The following is a 26680-nucleotide window of genomic DNA, read 5'->3' as shown; positions in this document are numbered from 1 at the left end:
ATCCTTTCTGGCCTCCCCCCACCCATCACACCACATTAGGTCAAAAGAAATGTTTAGATGTCTGTAAAACGGAAGGAAACTAGATACTTTATTTTTTTTTTTCTGATGTAAATTCTCACCTTGTAGCTTTCGATAAACAGTTCTTAATTCTTAGCCCCTTCTGTTGGTGTATGTTCTATTAAAGACAGTATAGCTGTGCTTTTATGAACTTTCTCATAAATTGTGACCTTCAACCCGCACCTAATTTTCATTTGGAACCTGAGCTGGCAACATGCCGAGTATGTAAATATCCTCCTCAAATCAACCACACACTAAAACATATTTCAACAGAAAACTCAGATCGTGATTATTAGATTGCTTTGGGTTGTGATTATCATATCACTTCCTCCTAGACTTCATTAGTTTAGGGTTGAAACCAGAAAGCCATGATGAGGAGAGGAATGGAGAGAATATCTGACATTGCTGAAATATCTCATTCCAAGACTTTTGAGATAATTTTTTTCTGTATTTTTAATTACTTTTTTATTTATTTCATACTGAATAAAAGTAATTTTTAAAGTTGGATTTGAAACAAGATGTTGCTATTAGGCCAACTTTCTTTTTTCTTCAGATTTTTCCTCCACATAGAAATTTCTAAATTTTGGGGGTTTATGGTAACTTCGAATGATGCCAAAACTTCGAATTCTTCTCCCAGAGGAATTTCTACTCTTTAACGAGCTCTAGACCCCATGCTAATCCTCACATCCCAAGGGCATTATTAAGCTCAGAATTAAACCAGGGCTGAGTCTGACCTGTGACTGCTCTGCTTGTTGGTCATCAAATGTTCTCATTAAAGGCAGACAACATGCTTCTTTTTTTTTCCTCTAGTAGAGGTGTTTGTTCAAGAAGAAGTCAATTTAGTTATCCTGGTGGTAAGTCAAGAAGTGCAATATTTTGCCCTCTTGGGACCAGCCATGGAAGTAAGATGAACACCATTTGGGCTTTTTCAGCTTAAATCATCAAACTCTTTCGAGAATGGGCTGGCACAATCCTGGTAACTAGAATGCTCTGTATAATTCCCTCTTCTTCCAGGGAAAGGTTTGAGGTGAGATTGTGTGTTGCTGTCTGTCTTATCTGCTAAGGCCAAGCTCTTTATGCAGCATGCCAAACCAGGCAGGCAAAGTGTATGGATTTTTTTATTCTACTCCAATGATTTGGAGTAAATATACTGGAGGACTTGCTGAAAACTGTCAAGTTCAAACTGGAAAAACAATGATAGTCACAGAGATGATTTCCCAGAAAAAGAAAAAAAGAAGGGGGGGGGGGGGGGAGGCAGAAAAATAGCCATTTCAGAGACAAAAAGAAGAAACCGAATGTCCCTAGATGAGACGTATGTATGGTACAGGGCCAGCGTTAACAACAGCACTGGGACATAATGCAACTACTTTTTGTTTGAAGGATCTTTAGGAAACTGTTGTACATGTGCCTCAATAAATATACATACATTTAATACATGTGTTAATTAAACACATATTCCTATTTAATGACATGGTAATACAGAGTAAGTTTTCAACCTCTTTATTAACAGTGCCAGAGAACGAGCCCTTGCCCCTAGGCCAGGCCTCCAGCTGCCTGCTGGCACCTTAGGCGTGCCTACACCATTCAGGGACAACCCCTCTGGAGGCATCGGGACATATGCACACTGTATATTAGTTGGTATAGCTGTATCCCACAGGCCTCTCCAGCAGGTACCACACTAACAACTCACCTGTGCCATGCACAAACACGCACTGTGCCACCATGCTCCTTATCTGGGTGCTGTGCACTGCACAAGACCACAAGCTCAGGTCAGCACTCATAGCAAATACGTATCCCCTGCTCTTGCTCAAGCTGCGTAATAGCACATCATTGCCTAGGACTGTTGCGACATTTGGTTCATGCAATAGGATGACTGCAGGTGAGTTCGCATTTGACGTCGTGCCATCCTTGACCAGTCTGCAGGGAATGGAAGAATTTGCTTGCTAAGGGCATTTTTAGTAGCTCTGGCCCATCATGAGCAGCCTGGTTCATGTTCATGATTCAGGACAATCTTCCTCTGTAGAGAGGAGGTTTCTGGCAAGGGAGACAAGCACCATCAGGTTGGCCTGCATTATTTTACGCACCTGGGATGACACGTGGTGGAGAGGTCACACTCAAAGCACGTACCTTGGAGCCAGGTCCTGCCCTTCAGCAGCAGCTTGGGACACTGCTGGAACAGAGGACATACCTCCCCCTGGTGCCTCCTTCACCTAGTCTGTCCTGTCGGGAGACATTCAGGGACCACTCCTCTGACCTTTCAGGATAAGATGATAGGACCCTGGAGGTACCTATTTCTCTCTACTGATTGGAAGGTAAGAGTAAGTAAACAGCTTAGATTTAGACACCCACCCTTAGGCACCTAAATGAGCAAGCAGAAGATCTCAGGATTAAAGCATTTCTGGCCAAAGGAACATAGAATCAGAATCATAGAATGATTTGGGTTGGAAGGGACCTTAAATGTTATCTAGTTCCAACCCCCTTCCAGTTCTAACATCCTTCCCCTTCTGGTTCCAACATCCTCCCCTTCCCTTAGCAGGCAGGTGATGATTCAGTTGAAAAAGACATTTGCTGCCTGACTTTTCAGCCAAGATGTTCTGAGGCCGATTCTTTACTTCAGCAAAATAACATGAGGAAGGGATTTGTATTGTCACTTAGGCACTAAACTGTGCCCTCAGTGCCAGCGATGCAAAGCTAGACTGGCTTTACTAGCATCACTCTGGATTTATTTACTGTAGAGTCCAAGGCCTTTGAAGACATGTGGAAAAAGGAGAAAAGAGGCTCTGGAGGCATGGAAGCCAGTGATGTTTGATCACTGTTTTCCATCCTGTGTATTACTACTTGCACAGAACCGACAAAATTATTTTGTCAGTGGATTTGGGGAGAGCATGTAAAGATGTACCTATCACTAGAAGGATATTTCAAGGGTTTGGAAGAGGTCTTTTGCCCTCTTACATTAATCCTTTGCATTTTAATAACAGAAAATAGTCACTAGATGTCTCTACTGCACCATAAAATATGGTGGAATTATATTCCGTTTAAACTGAAGAAAATTTTATATACTTATGTAGCCTTTTTAAAAAGTATGAATTGCATAAAATAACTTGTCAGAGATAGCTAGAGTGTGAAGGAGAAAGAAGCCTGTAAGATAAAAAAGGAATGGATGAGATGAGTATTGGCTACAAATTCACGAAGCACAGAAGACTTAGCAGTAAGCTTTTCCTAACCAAGACCAACATGGTAAAGTATTGTAGACATTCTGGGATGTAACTGCACCCCTGGAACTGGAGGATAAGCTTAGGCAGTTTAAACTAATCCTGATGCGGGGACAGGAGTGTGGGGGAAATGGGGAGCCAGTATTGTGGACAACCGTGCAATAGCCATATCCTATCATTAGTGATGATGGTAGCAGAGATGGAGGAGGGTGTCAAAGACCACAGTGCATATCTCAAGATCTTTGGCTAAACAGACCATGAAGGTGATGTCGGGTGATAGGACTTCAGTGGGGCACAGCAAGCAGCATGCTTGCAAAGCTCGGAGGGAAGAGATGTCTAGCTCCAAGCAGCTGTCTCCCAAGGGCAGGAACTACCCATCTGCCTAAGACTGCCCTGTTTGATTTCTTGAGTTTCTGCATCTAAGCCTGCTCTGTCCCAGAACCTGAAGCTCCGCTGTAACTCCTAGTTAAAGGGAATCCCCTGGTTTAGGCTAAAAGAAACAGCTTTTTTTCCCCTGAAAGAGATAATAGTGGGTTGTTGTTCCTGCACTGGGGCAGAGTAGGAACTCGACAATCTATGGAAATCCTTTCTCAACCTTTTCTTTTCACGATTTTTTAAATTATTTTTGTCATGGTTTTAAACTCTTCACTATGGAGAATAAATTCATGTGATTTATATCCAAAACACGTACATGGGCATCAGGCCCAGCCAGCACGGGTTTATGAGAGGCAGGTCCTGCTTGACCAACCTGATCTCCTTCTATGACCAGGTGACCTGCCTAGTGGATGAGGGAAAGGCTGTGGATGTGGTCTACCTGCACTTCAGTAAAGCCTTTGACACCGTCTCCCACAGCATTCTCCTAGAAAAGCTGGTGGCTCACGGCTTAGACAGGTGTACTCTTCGCTGGGTAAAAAACTGGCTGGACGGCCGGGCCCAGAGAGTTGTGGTGAATGGAGTTCAATCCAGTTGGCGGCCGGTCACGAGTGGTGTTCCCCAGGGCTCAGTTTTGGGGCCAGTCTTGTTCAATATCTTTATCAATGATCTGGATGAGGGGATTGAGTGCACCCTCAGTAAGTTTGCAGATGACACCAAGTAGGGTGGGAGTGTTGATCTGCTCGAGGGTAGGAAGGCTCTGCAGAGGGACCTGGACAGGCTGGATCGATGGGCCCAGGCCAACTGTATGAGATTCAACAAGGCCAAGTGCCAGGTCCTGCACTTTGGCCACAACAACCCCATGCAGCGCTACAGGCTTGGGGAAGAGTGGCTGGAAAGCTGCCTGTCAGAAAAGGACCTGGGGGTGTTGGTCGACAGCCGGCTGAGCATGAGCCGGCAGTGTGCCCAGGCGGCCAAGAAGGCCAATGGCATCCTGGCCTGTATCAGAACTAGTGTGGCCAGCAGGAGTAGGGAAGTGATCGTGCCCCTGTACTCGGCCCTGGTGAGGCCGCACCTCGAATACTGTGTTCAGTTTTGGGCCCCTCACTACAAGAAGGACGTCGAGGTGCTGGAGCGTGTCCAGAGAAGGGCAACGAGGCTGGTGAGGGGTCTGGAGAACAAGTCTGATGAGGAGCGGCTGAGGGAACTGGGACTGTTCAGCCTGGAGAAAAGGAGGCTGAGGGGAGACCTCATCGCTCTCTACAACTACCTGAAAGGAGGTTGTAGCGAGGTGGTTGTCGGTCTCTTCTCCCAAGTAACAAGCGATAGGACGAGAGGAAACGGCCTCAAGTTGCGGCAGGGGAGGTTTAGATTGGACGTGAGGAAAAATTTCTTTACTGAAAGAGTGGTTAAACATTGGAACAGGCTGCCCAGGGAAGTGGTTGAGTCCCCATCCCTGGAGGTATTTGAAAGACGTGTAGATAAGGCACTTAGGGACATGGTTTAGTGGGCATGGTGGTGTTGGGTTGACGGTTGGACTCGATGATCTTAGAGGTCTTTTCCAACTTTAATGATTCTATGATTCTATAACTTATGTATATAAATCTCCATGGATATAGGCCACTGTATCACTTTAAGTTTTCAACTTCTGAGCATAAGCTGAAGAGCTGACTAGAGCTAACAAGCAAAATAACAGCCACCGAGAATAATTTAAAATAGCCTTTTTTTCCCCTTTTTTTCTTTTAAGCAATCTGTGTGAGGTGGCAGATGCAAACTTAGTATGCCTGGGAAATAAAACTTGTATTTTCAGGAGGGTGGAGGCACTGCCGTCTCATAATTAGCCACCATTTCCCTTAAGAATTATATGTTTTCCTAGAAAGGGAATAGGGAAATACTTTTATTATTGCTTCTGACCAATATATCTCTTAAGAATGCATTCAAAATACTGGAAAGTTTTTTTACTATTATTTATTAGACTGTCCGCAACTTGATTTTTGTCTCACACATGTACTTAGTGAAAAGACTAAGACCAAGTACGATGCTGTACTGCAACACATTCAGGTAAAATTCATTCTTTTTGTAGTAATCAGAGGCAAGGGAAGTGTTAATGCATGGACCTTTCTCTGTTTAGTTCTCTACCAGCTCCCGTTGATTTTTAGTAAGAGCAACAACAGCCCGGGTGTGGAGAGTATGTTTTGAGCGGATTCCCAGTGTTTGGGAGACTAGAGACACAATGCTGTTTCCTTCTGTAGTTATCAGGAGAAAGCTTCAGGCAAGACTGCCTGTGACAACCTTATTTCAAACATTTTAAGATCTTTCTGAGTAGAGCAGTCTGCATATATTGCACACTTATTCCATGATCTCTTAGTTTGGATATGGGATTAAAAAGGCAGACTGTTGAATTCTGATCCGTCCCTTGCTCAGCTCACCTAAACTATCATTTACAAGCTTGGATAACTTATTTTTGATTGTATACTTTTGAACAAGTATTATTTACATATTAAGGAATTAAAAGATGCAAAAACTGTAATTCTACAATGAATAAAGCCCCCTATTGTTTCAGGGGTTGCTGTCCTTCCGTTTCAATCAAATAAAGTGTGAATGGCTCCAATAGCTTAGAAGAAAGCACTTAGATAAAGGTATTCCATAAATGCTAGGGAACACCAAAAGTGAATTTGCTGAGAAAGACAGCTACTCCTACCTTCCCCTGTAATTTTCTTCCTTTGCTAATGCTGGCTAATTTCCTGTGGTTTCCAGAAAAGCATGCACAAAAGAGTGAAAGACAAAGAATCAACTGAGCAACCACTTTCCTCCCTCTGTCCTCTGCTCTGAGGCCTGCCCTGGATGTGACATCCTTGGTCTGACCAAGTCCTTTGGGGAGCCCAAGTCATGGAGGGGGGGAAACTTCATCTGACTGAATTACACATTTATTCTGCTTCTGTTGTTCAAGATAGACACAGCAAATTTGCCTTTCTGCGTTAGTACATCATCTCATCTCCTGAGGAGGGAGGTAAGGGCACAGGAAAGGACGCAGCACGTGCTGTGCAAGCCATAGCTGGTGATCAGTGTCCAGATTTCAGCCAGGCAAATACACACTGTGCAACCTTGTTCAGCTGTGCAGGGGCACCTGAACCATATGAAGGCACTGTCAGGATCCATATATATCGCTCTATAGCCGGGGCAGCGCAGTATGGAGACAGGAGAGGGCATATGCTGCCCGAGACCAGCTGGAGGGGCAGAGCTTCTCTTCTCCAAGTTTACCCCTATGGATTAATTGCTGAGTACTCGGGAGGTTTCAACTCAACCAGGGTATCCACTGTGGAGAGAATATCCACCAATCCACAGCATCTCCAGCTGTGGATTGCCTGACACTGGGCCGAGTGGCCATAGACAGCTGGGGGGACCACTAAGGGTCACTGGTTTCCAGATGTAGTTAATGGCTACTTTCCTTTTCACAGTGAATGGTGAGCATACATGGGACGCTACCTGTGCAGCTGTGTTGCAAGTTCAGCCCAGACTTCTTAAAGGTCACCTTGCACATCCACCATGCCTGAAGTACAAACTTTTCTCCATCTCAACTGGAAGCAGCAAGTCCTTCATCGAGCCTTTCACAATACCCTTCCTGTAATCCTTCCCTGTCGGACTGTGAAGAACTGTTCAGTTCCTCTGACCTCCTCCTCATCATCATCACTGGTGCTTAAGCCTCTTTTCCCTTCCTGCAGCCTGGCAGTCTGGAAAAGGAAGCAGAAGTGGCTGGAAGCAGTTGCTAAAGAGGTTAGTGTGGAAATGGCTGTGCAGAAGTAGGGACCAGCCTGTCTGGGGATGATGGAGAGGAGAAGTGGACTCCAGCCAGCCTGCCTCAGGGAATGGCCACGAAGAGTATGAGTCTCCCCTGCCTCAAGGCAGCTGCATCACTGATATCTCCTGCCCAGTGGAGATACTGTAGAGCATCCAAGGGTTCAAGAGCTGTCCTGGACCAACAGGCATCCAGTCCAGCAGCTCTGCAGGTGGGACAGGCATTGCTGAAGCCAGGAGTGATTTTGCAAGGTAAAGCTCTGTATTGCACACCTGCCTTGTGCACCCTGCTCTCTTCCTGCCTCCTTCTCCCCAGTAAGGGCTAATGAGAAGCAGCAGCAAGAGAGACAGATGCATTTTTCTGGGTGGTGTTTTGGCAGACTTCACACCCAATCAGGCTGCTCATGTCCATGCCGCGGTACCTTTCTGCTGGGTTAGATTTCCCACAGCAAGCACGAAGCCAGTGTAAACACTTGTGCATATGGTTTGCAACTTGAGAGGTGTAAAAGGGGGGGGTACTCATGCCTCACCTGAGACAAAGTTATGCCAGGCATGATGAAATACAACAGTATCTATACCAGTGCAGACCTGGCCTTAACATGATGTGAGATCATGGTATAATGGTTTTGGCAGGAGCAAAAGATAAATCTTCGGGGGGAGAGGAAGGGAAGGGGGGAAGGGGAGGGCCTCAGTGAGATGAAAAACTGGGAAAAAAATCAGGTTAAATAAAACATTCCATAGATGTAGAACTTTCTTCTGTCATATTTTGGTATTTTTGCCCACTTATTTTGAGTAACTGTATCTAAATTTTAAGACAGAACAGTATTTTAAACAAGATTGAGATATACTTTTGATCTGGATCAGTGATGCACAAATGGGGGGAAAAGCACCCAGACAATATTTGCTTTAAAATTTAATCTCTGCATTATTTTTTAAAAGTGTATTTTTTACTCTCTTTTGTATGAGAAGGTAGTAGGGCAGCCACAGCTCCATCCAGAACAGTTCAAGGGTTTTCAACGAAACTTTCAAACTTACGAAACTTGCAACCTAGTCCTGCTGAAATGGGGACTGACTTTATTTTAGACTTGCTGTTGGAAGAGGCCACAGATTTGCAGGGCAGGAAATTAAGCTCCCACAAACTTCTGTTATTCCCCTGGAGTTCAGCATTGTGCAAAACTTCCAGCTACTGACTATTTCTCACCAGCTGGGTTTATTTACCTGTACCAGTCAATTCTTTTGAATGAAAATCTTCACTTTTCCATCAGCTACAGAATTAGGGATAGCATGAATCCATTGGGAATTGACAATGTTCACAGCATGTCCAAGTGCGGTAGGGAAGCACAGGGAAATCACAGGGGAGTTTCATGCTTTGGGAGCTGGAAAATGTTATTTGGTGAATTGGGAAACTACTTTTGAAAATGCATGTAATTTAATTGTTATAACAAATCTAATTACTGTTGTATTAATTGATCACAGACAAGTATGTTGTATTCTATGCAGATCATGCAGTGAAAACTCATCTGCCTGCCAAAGAGCTCACTACACAAGAAGTTTATAACCTCGAAGAGCAAGATATAAAGCACCCATCCAGCCCATTTCAATTTTAACCACAGTGGTTAAATAATCCAGGAAACCATGCAATTATATTTATCCAAGTCTTATTTTCAACTTCTGGTTTTGTGGGTGGCTACTCTGATTGAAAGCTTAAAAGGAAATTGCATTCAGCAATTCACCCATTGGACTGCATTACAAAATCACTTCTTGTATGACACTGTTGCTATGTTCCTCACCTAACTTTGCTTGGGAAGCTCACAACACTGGTGCAAGTTTTCCTTGACAAAAAAAGCTTAAAACAAGGGGAAGTTCACATGGGTTTTAGTTTTCTTAAAGCTATTTCAATTAGCTATTAGCAATTAGCTGTAATTTAGCTGCCATGTGAGACTTTTAACACCAGCAGGGAAGATGCAGTCAGTAGCCTGGCTCAGCCAAGCATCCAGAGCATCAGGGCAGGTCCAAGGTCAAGCCGGGAAATCAACGTATCGGTTGAGCCGAAATGGGGTCCTGAGCCCCTGGGCTGGGGCATGGGAGGAGGGGTCACCTGAGGGGTCACCTGAGGGTTTTAGAGTCAGTCAGGCTCATGATGAATTCACAGACTGCGTCATGGTCCTACACAGAGTTTGTGAATTTCACTGTTGAAAAATGTTCTGTGCCCACCTACTGACAGTAACTAAACATGCGTAAGGAAGCAGGTATCATAAGCTAAACAAAGCAGTCTTGGACCACCACAAACCTAAAGCAGAGGAGCACGCTCAACCGAAAACAGAGACCCAAAGCATCGCAGGGAGCAACTACTGGAAGTATTTATTAGCATATTTACAAGGCAATTAACAGAGACAGCAAAACAGACTTCTCACTCTGTCTAGCACTTCATGCTGACTCTTTTAACTGGGCTTTTGGCACATGGTGGGGAATAGGTCCCTACCCTGGCAATCTGAACCCTGTCCACGGTTCCTTACAAGGTGCTGCCCCTTCTGTCCTTGGGGTTTCTTGGGGAACTATCATGGGGAATGAAGATATATTGAATACTCTGTTCCAGTTTCTCGTCTCACCTATTTCTTTCCCTCCAAAGGAGCACGTCTTCTGGATAAATACCAAGTGCATTTATAGCAATTTGCAATTTCTTCTTCCCATTTCTTTGAAGATCAGTATGCCAGACTCTTCATCTTCCCTGTGAGCTTCTTTGAGCTTAACTCTGTATTGTTTCCAGACCAGAACATTCTCCTAGCTTAAAAGGCCTCTCTTCTGGTTACACATTTTTAAAGACAGTAACCACCCTTTGTAAATCAGGTATCTTGGGAAGGAGTCATTGTACACGTATTTGCTGAACCTAAGAGTGACCAGACAGGAACCAAACACAGATCTTCCAGGTGAGCCTCCCATGCCCCCACTGCCCATTTTCAGGGCATCGTACCAAGAATTTAAACAGATTAATCCAGGGCGCTATGCTATTTAGCTCTAGTGCATCTATCCCATGGGCTGTTAAACTATCCTCGCCCACACAAGGCGATAAAATAGGATAAAAGGATAAAGGATAAAATAGCTGTGGAGACAATAAAAGCTTTTTTTCCCCCTGCACAGGCAAACAGATGAACACCACAGCACCTCACTTTAAGCTGCCCTAGAACCCTTTCCATGCTAGATATACATGTGTCTCCCCTTCTAAATCCAGTTGACTTCGTCAGCCCTCCCAAAACGACAGTTGGGCGTGACTCAGTCTGGGAGCTTTCCTACTGCAGCCACATATAGAGGGAAGTTTTGGGCAGTAGCAGTCATGTTTCCAGATCAGTGCAGATGGATAGAGAAGAATATTTGTAACCTGTCCCACTACCATATGCCCCATAACAGCAGTGCCATTCACTAGAAGACCTAGTCATTATCTGCCTTCCTGGTTTACAAAGCTCCCATTTATATCCTTGGACATTACATACCAATCACATTTCAAAACCCCACGGAAAAAGAAGGGGAGGGAAGTCAAAACACCTTGTGAAATCTCACCCGCTTACTACAAAGACAAACTGAAAGTTCTCAGACAAAGAACTACCGAGTTCCACAGAAAACAGGAAAAACACATCATTGGGTTCACTATGAATTACATTTTCACTGAGACCTTCATGTCCATCTAACAAAGTTCTTGGCTACCCTAAAAAATTATGTTTTGCAATTGTGAAGAGTACTCAAGAAAAGTATCCATCGCCATGTCCTTCAGCAGTTTCAACAATGAAACTGTATTGCCAAGAAGCAACTTCTGTTCTTTGCAGCAGCCGTTGTATCATCGTTTCCTCTCGGTACTGCCACTTCACTGTCACTATTACTCCCTGTATTGCTTCTCCTGGAGAAGTTTGGGTATGATCCTCGCCACAGCTCCTCTTGCCCCTGTGGACCTCCTACAGCAAGGACTTTCAGTATTCTGAATTCCAACTTCTTGTGGAGAAAGTCTCTGTGTTTACACAGCCAGCCGTTCCCTATTAAGAGCTTGTCTTGGATTAAACTGACCAATGCTGCAAAGCCAGTTCCTGCGTGAGGAGCACCTTCTGGTAGAGATGAAGGCTGAACCTATACGGACACAGTCTCCGTCATTTGTTATATTGACATGAAATCTAAAAAGCCAAGAGAAAAATAAAAATTAGAGCAGAACTTTGGTCTAAAAATTAGAAGACCTATTTCTTATTCTTTGTAAAACTGGGTCTTAAAGACTGCAGAGAACAAACTAGAGAACGATTTAAAATGAGCCCCACTTCTCATTTGGAGGATCAGGATTCACATGCACGTGAAACGCATGGTGATGCTCTGATGCACCTTCTATTAAAGCAAGCTGCTTTGATCCCCACAGAGACGTACCACGTGTGCTTGTACTTCACAGTCTACAACATGTTGTGAGCATAAAAGGCACAATTCTCCAGAGCAGGAGAGAGAGGATCCCAGCGGGACCCATGGCAGCAGTACTCCTCCAGTACAGAGTGGGGCCCTGCCACCTCTTCCCACCGATTTTGCTGAGTCTCTGCAGAATACACAGGATGTGGCTGCAAAGAAAGCCAATCTCTGGGATACAAAGTGGGCAAAAGCGATGCCTTCTGAGGCACAACCACCCAGCGCAGTGACCTTCCAACGTGGTCCTGAGCACCTCAGTTTGTCTTAGGAGGCCCTGTCTATACTGGCTGAGTGTTGAACCCTGCAAGACCAACAGGGCAAGCTAATTCAAACAATTTATAATGTCTAACATCAGTAATTCTTCCTAATAAGGCAAATGTTATCCATCTCATATAGTGGGATTGTACAGAAACAAGTTACTCTAGGCATAACCTAACAGCCGCTATGCAACCACATGAAAAAGCAGGCAATGCTTCCCCTTCCTCACTTCTCTGGGGACGTAACTAGTTTTATTAGCATAGTATTAGCATTTTTACAGCCATATGACAGCCCTCTTTCGGTAAGAAATGCTAGTTTATCTACAGTGGAATAGGTAACACAGAATAACTTTTCTACTTGGACAAAAAAGCTACCGACTCTCCTCCCGCATAGTATATGTGAAAGAAAACTCACAAGTTAGTGTCAAAAGACTTTCCATTAACCCAGAAGAATTTGTTTCCTTTCCTGCGCAGCCCAATCCAGAAGTCTATTGTGCGTATTCGATACATTATAAAGTCCTAGACAAAACACAGAATAAAATGACATACGGTTATTAGATTTTTTTATGATTATGATTATATAGCTTTTTGTATAACAACTGCATAGATATAAACTGCGTCACAGAATATGCAATGGTGGCCTTTTTTTTTCCCAGGTCACTGATGTTTTACTGCTAAATTTAAGTAGATGAAATACTAAAGGAAGCCCTAGATCTATTACTAATAGTCAATGAGGTCCCAGTTATTTAGCTGGTAGTCACGCAGAGTGTTACTGACCATCCACCTACACCCTGTCCCACCCCGTCATTAAAAATGTCCACGTATGTCATTAGACATACCATATCACATTACACGCTAGTACAATGGTTTCAGTGTATCACCAGAAGAATGACGTTTCAGTACAAGGACGTGTATTTAGCGGGGACACAGTGCCTGACTCCACACAGGTTGCCTTGACTGTGTTGTATCACCGTAATTCCTTGGATGTCAGTTATGTTGCGTCTGTCAAATTCAAGTCACACATTTAAAATCCCCCAGCTTCCCAATTTTCACCCTTTTACTCTTGACACTAATCATATCATAAATGTCTGAGTTCGTTCTGTTTTCCTGTTCCTTATATTCCTGACCGTAAAGTCAGTTGGGACTACCTAAACCCAAACTCCGGGACATCCGAGGGCACACACGTAGTTTACCATCTGCGGTATGAATAACGACTTTCTCAATTCTTTATGATCCTACAGTCATCTCTGAAAACACATTTGCTGTAGTGCTATTTTCTTTTGTTTTTCTCAGACATACAGAACACCCTGAATTGGTAGGACACTACAGGAGATTTAAAGAACATAGTAAAAAGAAAAATTATTTGAAAACAACAAAAACCACAGGTAGAAACTACAGCACGAACTGGGTATTTTCAATACCACGGGTCCCAGCATCATATAACCACAGCCAGTCTTCGCCTTTTGTGGAAACAGAGAAATTGACTATTTTGCACAGAACTAACAACACATTTTTGTTCCTCAGCTGGCCACTAATCCATTTGTTATGCTAAAGAAAGCACCCTTTAAAAGAACTGTGTCCTTAAAGAGTATCAAGAAGATAAAACATACATGTGCATCAGTGGTCTGTAAACTCAAAATTAGTTTAGAGGTTATATTTAGTGTGGGAATTGCTGTTGACTGTACTTCTGGATACCCTGGAGAGGGAATGAACGTCAAGAAGGTGTGGGGGGAGAGGACAAGATAAATTGCCTAACAACATAAATTGCCAGTTCAAAAGAAACCACCACACCTTCTTTATTAATAACTAGGAGTCACGACTCCATTTTTATATTCTTCCACACTTTACTTTTCATTTATACATAGTTTGCCTTTTAAATTTCTGAAATACCCTCTAAGGTAGTAACAGAATTTCTACAGAGGATTTTAGTGACCAGACCACGTCGCACTGAAAAAGTCTGTAGGTTGTACCGACTTGCAACAAACAAGTCTGCCACACAGTATGCTGGGTTTCAAGCTATACAAGGGAACAAGTGATGGAGTTACAGAAACTGTTAGGGCAGCAGACATAACACCGAATTCAAGGCGCTGGACACCTTACCAGTTCTTGGTGGCTGTCAATCACTGCAAGGGAAGCTCCATAGGCAGAGCAGGACTCCTGACTGGAATCCCAATCTGCCATGGCTCCTGAATGATAGTAACACTTCTTCTTGTAGTACAGCCAGTCATCAGGGCACGGCTCCAGCTCTAGTAATTTAGGTGGGTCTTTTGTTCAAATGAAGAAATGAAGAGAACGTCACTTACTCATCATTACGTATTTAAAATACAATTGTATACACATTTACAAATTCTGGGCCTGCTTCCTCCAGCTTAAAAATATCTGCCGCTTGCACTGAATTAAGCAGGAGATGGGTGAACATAATACAACTGAAGGATTGTGCTCAGGCTTCGTTTTTTCCGGTTATACCAGCTACGGTGTGTCCAGTAATCCCTGATTACACGTTCACATTCTGGGCATGTGCCAGAAAACCGACTCCAGCCTCTGCAAGTGCAAAGCTCCAGCTACACCGGAGACAGCCCAGGTGAGAACGTCAGGGCAGAGGGCCGTCTTTGACAGTGCAAACATAGACACCAGTTATCTACTGTGAAGCAGGTAAAATTTTACCTTAAACAGGTTCTGATTCAAGGTACTCAGCTGTAAAAATAACTCTACAGGCCAGAGCCAAATCAAGTTAAGAAGTCAGTACTGCCTCCCCAACTCTGCTTATGGCTTTGTCATTCCTCAGCATTTTGCCATGCTGCAGTACAATGAAATCCCGCAGAAAATTTTAAAAATTAAGTCAGTTTAATGCTACCAGAAACAACTGTCTAAGGAGAAGCCATGACACAATTTAGTTTCACTTTCCTTTTCTGGATTCTAACCTCTCTGTAACAGCAGCCATGACTGTGTGTGGGAAAGCTGAACACTCTTCAGGGTTTTCTTCTCTTCCCAGAGCTAAGTTTTTTAAAATAAATGCACTCACTTAAGGTAATCCACATTAAGAGTAAAATCGCAGCAACAGCAATGACAATTCCCACAATTCTTCTCCGGAAAGAGAGTTGTGAACACCTATCTAAGGAGAGAGAGAAATATTAATGTACGTCAGGGAATAAAGCACATGTAAGGAACTGAAGACTCAGGTCAAAAAAAACCATGCAGAGATACATTAACTTCATTAAGATTTTCCGAAGACTTGCACCCACCCCTGAAACGACTGCGTACTGCAGGGCTTCGGTACTTCTAAAACTCGACCAGATTTTCAAAGGCGTTAAATTGCCAAATCCCGCAGAAATACTCGCAGAATACAGCTCCCCCGAGTGCTTCATGTTCACGGTATGGCCCTGGTGGGGGGGACGAGCCGTTCCCCGCCCCAGCCAGACCGCTGGCTCCCCGGCCCACCCCATCCCACCCCACTCCTCCCGGGCACGGCCGGGGCCTCGCCGCAGCCCCCCTCCCCTCCCCTCCCGTCCCGTCCCGTCCCGTCCCGTCCCATCCCCTCCCGTCCGACTCACCCGGCCGCGCTTTGTGTCTCAGGTGAGTCCGCTCTCCCTTCAGCATCGGCTCCATCAGCACCGCCGACGGGCGGGCCGTGGGGGACCAGTCCCCGGGCGGCAGCCGGCCTAGCAGCGGGTCGGCGCAGAACCGCCGCCGGAGCCGCCGCAGGCGTCGGAGCTCATCCCGGCGCCAGGACGGAGAGAACCGGACCTCGCCGCCGCCTGCCTCCTCCATCGCCGCCGCGGGGCGGAAGCCCGCCGCTCCCTTCGGTTTCATTCCCGGAAGGTGCCTGCGGCGAAGCTGAGCGCGGCGCGGAGCAGCGTTCCCGACCCCGACGGCGGCCCCGGGACGGCGCCAGTGAGGGGCGGGGGGGCGGGCGGGACCCGGGCGGCGGGGTAGGGAAGGGCCAAGCGGGCGCCGAAGCAGCGGGAAGGCCCGGAGCGGGCTGGCGGCGGCGGCCGGAGACCCCCGCCCGCAGCGCCGGCAGAAGGCAAGGTGCTGCTCAGGTCGGGGGCCCGTGTGCACCCCCCGCCAAAGCCGAAGCCGAAGGGAAGGTAGGACTGAAGAGGCGGAAAATGAGGACTAAAGGGGAGGAAAATGTGCTGTTTGAAGTGGGGGCGGCCTGGACCTCAGTGGCTCACTTGCCCTTGTCTTGTGGCCTTGAACAAACGGAGCTCCTGCTGGTGTTTCCTCCAAAGGAACAAGTGTGTCACAAAAAGTGAGAGCAAATTTCTTTAGCTGAATAAGCTCTCAGAAATGGAAATATTTTTTGTGGCTCAATGAAAAATTGCTGACCTTTAGGCTGCATGTTGTTCTTAAATCTTCCAAACGTTCTTTGAAACGCATTCGCCAGCATCTGCCTTCAAGAAATGCCTTGTGTTACAGAGGGTGGTAGCTCACCTGTACCCCAGCTGGCTGTGTTGCTCACTGTTCCATCCCAAAAGCCAAGGGTGGGGAATAGGCTTTCTCCCTGGTGTGGACGAGAAGGTTCAGGAGAAACTCCTCTGTGGCTGAAGCCAAAATCAGTGCTTTTTCAGTACAGCAACAAAGCGTAGCGTGCTCGCTGGGGGCAAGAGGCCCAGCCCATGAGCAAACATGCATTCAGGTACCAAACAATGAATATTCAGGCACTAAAATGGACAAAGTGTTTTGGGGATGTGTTCGGGGTAATCAGAAGAGTCTTTGGAGAAAGAGCACCTTATTGGTGAATGTAATTCCAAGCCTTAGTTTCCTTCTGCTGTTGTAGGATGGACCAAGCGCAAGTGGAGTCTGATTCTTAGAGATATTTAGGCACCTAATTACTGTTGTGAATTTGTGGAGTTGAGGAGGCCTCTTAGGCATGTGCCAATTAACATTAATAACAGTAATAAAAGTAAAGATGTTGAAGTCTTAGAAAGAGGAGTGGGTTTTTTTTTTCCCTATTATAACCTAACTCATGAAGATGAATTGACATTTCTGCACTGACACAATAATGTTTATAGCTGCATATTCTTCTCTGGGCGACTTTTTCTGTTAAATTTATGTCATTGAAAGCGGGATTTAAGAAAAACTGTGAGGAAAACATCACTCATTGGTGTGAGCACAAAAGGGTACAGTGAGCTTCCCTCTGCAGACCAGGTTCAGCCTCACTTGGGAAACTGCCTGAACTTTTCGCATGCAGACAAAACTACTTTAAGCTACATAGTGGTGAAGTGGAAAGCTCTGTTTTTTGTGGCCTTTCCCTCCTGCCTTGATATGCCCCATCCCTTCCCTATCACATTGTTCCCATCTGCTCTATCCTTCCCTTTCCCTCCATTACAGTCCTCATTGCCCATCGCCCCCCTCCCTGGGAAGGGGGATATGTGCAACGTATCTGAGGCCCACCTTCTCCTTTTGGTGGGCCTCAGATATGTTGTACAAGCTCCTTATTTTCTATTTGTTTCCTCATTTCTCCATCCACTCTGCCCTCATCCTCTCAGGTACAGTCAATAACTAAGGCAGCTTTGGGATTTCTACTATTTCCACTTGTTTATAGACAGTAGGGCAGCACTCATTAAACATAGCTTCCTTCTTTGTTTTCCAGCTGTAGATGGAGTCTGAAGGTGAACAGGAGGCTGAGACCACCCGGTGTCTGGCACAAACACCTGTTGGGAACGTAGACTCCACTGATGTCAGACAAGATGCCAGATGGAAAGTGGCAGCTAGTTCATGGGTGCGGAGGACAGGGAGGTGCTGTAAAGAGAGGTTCTTTCAGTCAAAATGTAAGATTTTTTTCTTTGGTGTTAGGTAAGACAGCTTCCTGCAGAAAGTCTGAAGTCTCGCTCCAAATCTAGTTCCAGATCCCCTGGCTTGGACAAGACAAAACCTGGGAGTTTACTTCTAGGCAAAGCTGTAGTCACAAAAATTAAGATAACCGTGTTGTGGTTTAACCCGGCAGGCAGCTAAACACCACACAGCCATTTGCTCACTGCCCCCCTGCCCCTGCAATGGGATGGGGGAGAGAATCGGGAAAAAAAAAGTAAAATTTGTGGGTTGAGATAAAGACAGTTTAATAGGACAGAAAAGGAAGGGAAAATAATAACAATAATAATAATAATAATAATAATAATAATAATAATAATGATGATGATGATGATAAAAGAATATATAAAATAAGTGATGCACAATGCAATTGCTCACCACCCGCTGACCGATGCCCAGCCAGTCCCTGAGCAGTGATCGCCGCCCCCCGGGCAACTGCCCCCAGTTTACATGCTGAGCATGACGTCACATGGTATGGAATATCCCTTTGGCCAGTTTGGGTCAGCTGTCCTGGCTGTGCCCCCTCCCAGCTTCTTGTGCACCTCCAGCCTTCTCAGTCAGTAGAGCATGGAAAGCTGAAAAGTCTTTGACTAGTGTAAGCACTGCTCAGCAACAACTAAAACATCGGTGTGTTATCAACATTATTCTCATCCTAAATCCAAAACACAGCACTGTACCAGCTACTGGGAAGAAAATTAACTGTATCTGTTGTTGATCCAAGTGTGAACTGTGTATGTCTGATCCTTTTGTGTGAAAATGGGCATTTTTCCATGTGGTAGTTTACCTGTATGAAATACTCTTGGATAAGATGTAGAAAGTGAAGTCAAACCTCATTAGAGACAATAGTTTGTGCCTTTGCAACAGATGAGCTTGCACATCTGCATTTAAATTTGTGTGTGAAGGACAGCTTGTGACAAAGAGAAAATACATGTGATTCAAGACTGCAGCTATACTCTGAACCTCAGCCTTTAATGTTTGAATTGCCTGAGAACATTCTCCTGTTTTCGAAACATGGATGTAGCTTGATTGGAGTTAGTGATGACTTACAAGTTCTTGGCCTCCAGAGGTTATTGCCAAGAGGTCTGCAAAACATAGAGGAGATGATAAACTTGGGACTGGAAGGCTTAAATTTGCCATACAGGGATCTGCACATCGGTGGAAAATTTTAGGGTGTATACGGATCAAAAAAGATGCAAATTACGTGATAGTTGGCCATTTTATCGAACTGTCCAGTTACATAAATGTCAATTCAGGGTGCCTTGTTTGACTTCAGTAGTGTTTTGTATTTACATACTGGGAGCTTAAATGAAAGGCTATCCTGCTGCTGTCTCACTTAATACTAAAATATGGTCTGAGCCTAAGTGCTCAAATATACAAAACCATTAATGATCTTCTTTTTCACAGTCTGTCGCCTATACGTATTTCTTGCATTGGTGCTGGTGGTCCTCATTGTACTTGGTAAGCTTTTGGAACATTTTCTATTTGAGATATGTTTCCTCTGACTACTGGGCTCCAGGATCACAGCAGTCAAGCGCACCCACATTAGTACTCTGCAGCGCCTGCAGAGTCACAAAACCTGGGACTTCCATCACTATTTCAGTTGTTTCGATGTCGGTATAAGGTTGAATAACCTCCAGGCAGAATTTAAAAGGAGAGAGAATTCTCCCTACAGATAAAATCCAGATGATTCAGCTGTAAACTTTTTTTTTTTCTTTTTGCTGCATCCTTACTACTCTTAAGAGTATAGTTTCTTGCCTGGCCATGCATGTGGTGTATGCATGTCTTCTCTGTGCCTATCACCAGTAACTTACCTGATTGTACCAGGCTTTTATTAGGCTTTTATTTAAATTAGCTTTTTATTATTTCAGCTATTATTTTAGCTTTTATTAGGCTTTTATTTAAATGGAATCAGTCACATTTTCTTGGAGGGGGTGAGGGCAGTGCTCACAGGTGACTTGCTAAGGGGTCTCCAATTGTATATAGCAAAGAGAGTAGCTGATTAGAAAGGAAAAGAGAGCAAGCGTGGCAGCAGCAGGCTGCAGAGTCTGGGAGATCAATTCACTTCCTGCAAACCCCTCTACTCACATAACAGCCAGTTACTTTAATTTCAATATTAGCCATCTCCAAGCTTAAGCAGTGGAAAAATACACTTTGGGTGCAGAAGGTCTGGATTCGCTTCCAGCGGGATGACCCCTTTATACACTGAGTGAGCCTGGGTGTGTTACAAAAGACACCATGCTGCACAGAAAAGGTCACTGTAACCATTCAGTAACTATCAGGGCAGATTATTTTTGTTTGGAAAATAGAAAACAAAATACATGCAAATTAATTGTCTTCATTGCAAGAAATTAAACTCAGCACATGAAATAAAACATGCCAGTGAGCCCTCTCACCCTCACAGAGCTACTGTGACAGAAAGATGAAGAGACGGCATTAAAACATGCTGGGAAACAACTCCAGCAAACCATTCTCCAAACCATTATCTCCAAATAATAATAATTTTTACCTCTTCATTAACAGACAAATTTCATTAGCATCATATCAACACCTGATTTCCTTACCTTCACACAGATTTATCAAACACTTAAAGGTCTGATACAGAATCAAAGCAACTTGTCTTCATGAAATACCTCACCAGTTGTAGATATTCAAGCAACTTCATTACTTAAAATGAATTTGATCAATAAATTAATAGTATGAGGTTTATTACCCTACTACTGATTTAAAATGTGTCGAGTATAAATCGTCAATTGTCAATGCCTCTAATTCTCTAAAATTCAGGAGTGTTTTCCAAACCCTACTTATTTTCTACTGATCGTAATAATTAGGCTGCAGCCCCCAACTTTCACACTTCTCTGCTGAAGACAGTGCCTGAAAGGCAGGGAAGGTCAGGACCCTTGCCCTTCCTTTGGCTTCTCTTCTGGCATCTAGTGTGGCATTGGCTTTCAAAAAATCGACATTTTAGGTTGAGTTATGCTGATGAATGCTAAGGTTTTACCAGGTAGAAATTTTGTTCTCTCTTTTCCTTTGTAGCTGTAACACTTGGGACATCTTACCACAGAAAATTTCCTTCTGAACAGTGCCCCAGCGAGTGGATAGGTTACAAAAAGAAGTGTTATTTCATCTCAGAGGAGGAAAAAAACTGGACATCTAGCCAGACCTTCTGTGCTAAGAATGAATCCTTGCTAGCCATTTTTGAAAACCAGGAAGAAATGGTAATGGGAAAAAACCCCAACAAAATAGAACACAACTTCTCTATCTCTCTCTTTCCTTGACAAAGCTTTCATTTTTTTTTTACATGCAATACTTATCCTTTAAATCTTTGTAAAATAATTAAGCTGTGTGAATTCAGGTAGTGGAAAGGTACCTGCTTTGTTACTGTAAGTAGCTGGCTGGCTGCAGCAGGTGCAGCAGCAGTACCAGCTGCCCCACACTGCTTTGGTGCCTGGATTTGACTTGAATGACTATGAAAGACACTTTGTTATGAATCAGTTTGCCTAGTTTTACTTTTCTGTCCTATGGACCTTCATCTTCAAAGCAGGTATGAATCTGTCCAACTCCCAGTACAGACAAATAAATGGATACTTTGGTTTCTGTAAGAAACCAAACATTTAAAACCATTTCTCAGCGTAGTGGAAATTATCCATCTTCATCGGCTTGCATCTGTTTTTAGATATGCCTTAATGCCTCTTGGAGACACATGCTTATACTGGTGGTGGGAATATAGCCCCGCTGAAGCTGGTTTGGACATTTTCTCATGCTAATAAGTTTGTTAAAATACTTTGATTTGCCTGTATTATGGTCCAGTTGCATTGAGTCGGTGAATGCTAGTGACATCTTACTACTGTGTGCTACTAAAACTGTAATGTGCTTTTACAGATCTGCTGTCTTTTGAGTATTGTAAATGAGAAACTAGTTTCATCAAAAAGTTAGTTTTTAGATAGATTGACATTTGAGCTTTATCATTACTGTGATTGTTGAATAGAGGTCAAAAGGCTACTTTTCCAGTTGGCTGGTACATATTAGTGGTGTAGCAGATGATACTGAAATGGAGGAAACCTCAGTGAAATTACACAGGTTAAGTCACATCTGAATTTGACTTGAGCTAATAAATATTTTTATAGGAACAAGAATTTCAACAATGAAAAAGATGTAGGGCCCAGTTCTTACTTCATGTGTGAGTGAATGTGGTCTCTCATTTTATCCCATCATCAGACCCCTTTCTTTGCCAATAATTCCAAACATATTTGCCAGCTTGTCCTCCCTCCACAAGCCCCTTCTGCATTGCTGCCCTGAGAGTCATCACCTCTTATCGAATTTGTAAATGCCTCTCTTCCTTACGCATCTAAAAGCTTCACTTCTAATTCGGTGCCTGTGATATTCAGCTGGTAATTGGCTAGGCAGAAATTAATGTTATTTAAGCTGCTGCTTAAAAACCTTATACCTACAAACTGTAAACCCAGCTTATGGAAGAAAAGCACAGGAATGCAGACATTGGCCTACTGGGTCAGATTAGTGCTCTGTGGTATGTGTTGTCTCGTCTCCAGCACTGGATAGCGTGAGTCACACCAGAAGAAGGTACACCAAAAACTGTAGAAACAGCATTGGGACCATACGGAGACAATTTCTTCTGAACTGTATTGAATTGAAGTTGCTAGGGGAGAGTGGAGGAGGATAATGGTTCACTCCTTCCATGTCCATTAGAGTCCATGCTGACAGCTAATATTTATATCATTTTTAAGTTCACTGAGTCTAATGATAGCTTGTTGCAGGGAGTTCTGTAATATTAACCCATTGCAAGTGCTGTTTCTGTTATCTTCCATCATTCTTTGCTGTGTTTGATACAGGTTGTTGCAAACTTCTGGAGCAGTGAATTGTCTTTCACTCTTTTTATCTGTACATCCACAGATAAAAAACTTTAAATTTAAATTATTTAAATAATAATTGGGAAGGGGAGGAGTTCCCATATGCCCCTCTGAAATGCAGGAAACACCTGTATGTACCAGCCTATTTAGACCAAGTTGCATATGTAGAGATTGATAAACATATATAGACAGACACAACCAATACATGGTGTTTGGGTATTTTTGTGTGTAGTAAACAGTAATAATTTTCAAGGGTGTAGAATTGAACGACTTCACTGAAGTTTATGATAACTATAAGGGTCAATTCAAAGGCAGAATTAGGCTCTTAACTCTCAATGAAATGCTTATGAAAGTGTTCTAGATGACACAGCGATGAACTAGTCCTCCTCAAAAATCACAGGAGGGATTTGCATCTCATTGTGAGAGCTCATGTTGACAAAAATGCTATTTTTTTTTTTTTTTAGCATTCTTTAGCTAAGCGTTTGAAAATAGATGACTCCTGGATTGGATTGCGCAAGAAAGGTGAAAACTTCTATTGGGAGAATGGTGTTGCCTTGAAGGTGGACTTGTAAGTTCCTTGTGATTGTCTAACACATACTTAAGCAAATGTAGAATTAGGGTTTACAGCACAATGTTATTTCTATCAGGATTGGTTTTTTTCCTGTGATTTATAACCGTGACTTTGAAAATGAACTCTTCGCAGTTATTAGTGATCTAACTCCAATAGCATCAAAGTAGAGAAGTCCCTGATTCAAGAATGGTTTTTTAGTAGCTCAGCACATCAAGATAATGTTATTGATCATCCCTATTTACCTTAATTTATACATATTTTTCAGTACATAGTATAGACATTTCAGTCTCTTTTCAGATCTTCACAATTCTTGGTTTCCAATGTGATCCTTTGTGCTCGTCTTCCTGAAATACACAATATCTAGCAAATACACATCCATTTTTTAAGGAATGAAAGAGAATGAAGTGACAGGTATGAGGGAATAATCATCTTCAGATGGATTAAGCAGCCTTATAAGAAAAATCGTATCTGCTTTAGTGAGTTTGTCACAACCTGCAGACAACCCAGATTTCCCCCCTATTTATATTAGAAAATGTGTGGGCTACAACAGCTCTGCATCAGGCCCATGAAACAGCAGTTCCCCTTGTCTTGCTCTGCAGGGCATTTATGACCTCAGTAGTTCTAGGCAGGATATATCATAAGCTGTCTTTTGTCTTTCCTCCTGTTATGGTACGATACCTGGTATGAACCACTCATAGAAACGGAGATTCACGCACCACTGCATGAGCTAAACAGGCTTTTCTGACATGATTTATCACTCACCTTGCTTTTAGCAGCTGAAACTACCATATCACAAGGGACCAAAGTCAACTGGAAACTACTTCAGCAGAAGTGTTGTTTTACAGCAGGCTATAATATTTGGCTTAGTAGTAGAAATTATTTAGTAATCACTGTTTTCTTCCTGTATTTTTTCAGGTTCCAGATACGAAATCACTCTGATTGTGCCTACTTGGATGCCTTCACTATTTCTACATCAGCATGCTCTTTGCCCAGGCGCTGGATCTGTATCCAGCTTCCCTAAAGGGATGACTTAAACCTTCATTTGATATTGACAATTAAGACATATTCGTTGTATCTACTTTGGGTAGATGGCAGGCCTGCTGCGGGCATGCTGTCTCAGACCATCTGGAAGCCTAAATCGGAGAGGAGAGGATTTGTCTCAGCTTCCAAAATGTGCTTCTAGGTCTTGTGTCCTAGGACAGAAGAAGAACGTGCTTAGTTTACTTTACAAATCACCTACAATGAACTCTTACCAGTGCTGGCTGACAAAGCTGAAGGTTCAGTGGGATTCCTGCTAGTCTTCTGACAAATAAGGATCTCTTTCGTGTTTGCCTTTCTCTTAGCACGTGGCCTTGGATACACAGCAGCCAGAGACACCAGCAAGCCAGCACATCTACAGAAACAGTTAAATCGGGGCTCTTCTGTTTCTCTGAAAATGCCTTGTGCTCTTTGCTGAACTTTGTTCCTCTTACCTCCTTTGAATTCTGCCCTGACCTATTAATCCTATGTTTTTCCGTTAAACTTGTGTTCTTTCAAGAGGACAAATAAGCTCAATTTGCACCCTGGCCAGTCTGTGGCCATCAGTGTCGTCAACACTTCCTGAGGCTGAAGTGACAGGAAGTTCAGTACTGAGGCAAGGAAGGGGCTCACAAAGTCTTTCCTACTCCACCTAGTTTTCATGTGAGCTTTCGTATTAAAGTTTACCAAGTTTGTTCATGCTCAGATTTGAGCTTGTTCAAAAAAGCAATAGGCATCCCCCACCCCAGCACAGCGGGATTAGTCACAAGCAGTTATATTATCTGCACATCCAGTGCACAGTAATTTGAGGAAAAGGGCGAGTTCAGGGCTTTTTTTGCACCTCCTGGAAGCAGTGTTTTGTCTGTACAAAATACCTCCTGCCACTGGAAAGAGAGTGTGGCGTTTACTGATCACAAAATGCAGGGAAAAAATGTTCTGAGCAGACAACTGTGGCAGGCTGGGCCATCAGGTCTGCAACCATTTGCTGGTGCCCCTCTGCTGAAGCTTCCCATGCATCGTCAGCACAACCACTCAGCTGCTCCGTTCCTGGGGTGGGTGTGAGGCGTCTATGTTAGCTTCTCACATTTGTGCTGTGTTGCAGAAATGACCAGCAGACGGGTAGAGCTGGGGGGCAATAACTTGCCTCAGCGAGTTCTGCTGGGATTTCTGTTGGAGCCTTCAGTTGGCTAGTTACTGAAAGGACATCAGCAGCGGGTTGTGCATTTCTCTACCACTTACATCTACCTGCTAATGATGATAGAGTCATAGAATCATAGAATCATTTAGGTTGGAAGAGACCCTTAAGATCATCAAGTCCAATCGTAAATGATGTAGCAGCCTGGTAAGAAATTCCTGTAAAATGGCCAATATATACATGGTGTCAAAGGTGACAGGCTGTGTCACTGACTTACTTTTTGAGGTGCTGTGTGTAGGGACACTAGTCCTGAACTGGGTCCCACTGATGCCAAGTTCACACCCAAGTGCTTCCACAGCCAACTGCACTAAGGTTATCCCTGCTTTACACTGGTGCAAATGAAGTCAGAACTTGTACTTTGCATTTCAAAAACTGTACAGGTCATTATGACGTATGTAAATAATTTATTTTGATACAAACAGAATACTAAGAGAAATTTAATGAGCCTCAAGGACTTGCACTGTGGAAAGCTCCCTTACTGAGTTCCTGGGAAGGGGCTGTTCGGGAGAGGAGGAGGAGGAGGCATAAGACAAGTTTGGGGCTCTTAGCTGCTGTAACTTGGATGTTCCGTCTGGGATTCAGAGGTAACCACGATTATATTGAATAAATTGCTTGTGAGTACAATTACAGGTGTTGTTCTGTGTTTGTCTAGGCTGAACTAAGCTATTTTCTGTTACGAAAGGCGTTCCCCATCTTGGCAGTTTTCAGGGATCATTTTTATTGTTAAAAGAAAGGTTTGACTTGAGATCGGCAGCTTTCAGGCAGCACAAGCAACTGGCATGCCAGTCAGTGATTATTTGCACACAGACACTCTCCTTCGGATTGTTCTTCTGAAATAAGTGTTCAGGATCAGGTGCTGAGGACACATAATACATGTACACAGAAAGCTGCAAAGGGAGGGAATTATGCAAGAGTGACTGATACAGCAACAGTGACACACTCACACAAGCCTGTGTTAAATAAACAAGCATTGCGATAACTGATTCAAACATTTCTAAACAGAGATGGGAAGGCCTAAATGTCTAGTCATGCGTGATTCCTTGAAGTTCACCAGAATTGTCATTTTTCTCATAGGTTCATTTGTAAGTTGCATAAGA

General features: G+C 43.6%; 2 protein-coding genes across 3 annotated transcripts; one reads left to right on the top strand and one right to left on the bottom strand.

The window, feature by feature from the left end:
- Positions 1–9774: 9774 nt before the first annotated feature.
- LOC143163689 (C-type lectin domain family 2 member B-like) lies at positions 9775–15969 on the bottom strand. The gene is made up of 5 exons (XM_076345438.1): positions 15673–15969; positions 15144–15233; positions 14222–14385; positions 12537–12640; positions 9775–11593 (listed from the first exon to the last, which is right to left on the bottom strand). The coding sequence occupies exons 1-5, from the start codon at positions 15929–15931 to the stop codon at positions 11440–11442; spliced, it is 771 nt and encodes a 256-aa protein (XP_076201553.1). The 5' UTR covers positions 15932–15969; the 3' UTR covers positions 9775–11439.
- Positions 15970–16144: 175 nt separating this feature from the next.
- On the top strand, positions 16145–26207 carry LOC143163694 (C-type lectin domain family 2 member B-like). Of its 2 annotated transcripts, XM_076345452.1 has the most exons (6): positions 16145–16209; positions 17718–17895; positions 19340–19393; positions 20969–21150; positions 23265–23368; positions 24287–26207. In XM_076345452.1, the coding sequence occupies exons 2-6, from the start codon at positions 17724–17726 to the stop codon at positions 24390–24392; spliced, it is 618 nt and encodes a 205-aa protein (XP_076201567.1). In that variant the 5' UTR covers positions 16145–16209; positions 17718–17723; the 3' UTR covers positions 24393–26207. The 2 variants fall into 2 exon arrangements, with proteins under 2 accessions (XP_076201567.1, XP_076201576.1); XM_076345461.1 differs by lacking the exon at positions 19340–19393.
- The last annotated feature ends 473 nt before the right edge of the window (positions 26208–26680 follow it).

The sequence above is a fragment of the Aptenodytes patagonicus genome, chromosome 1 (genome assembly GCF_965638725.1).
Source record: "Aptenodytes patagonicus chromosome 1, bAptPat1.pri.cur, whole genome shotgun sequence".
Taxonomy (NCBI): Eukaryota; Metazoa; Chordata; class Aves; order Sphenisciformes; family Spheniscidae; genus Aptenodytes; species Aptenodytes patagonicus.
This window is presented reverse-complemented; position numbering and strand designations above follow the sequence as displayed.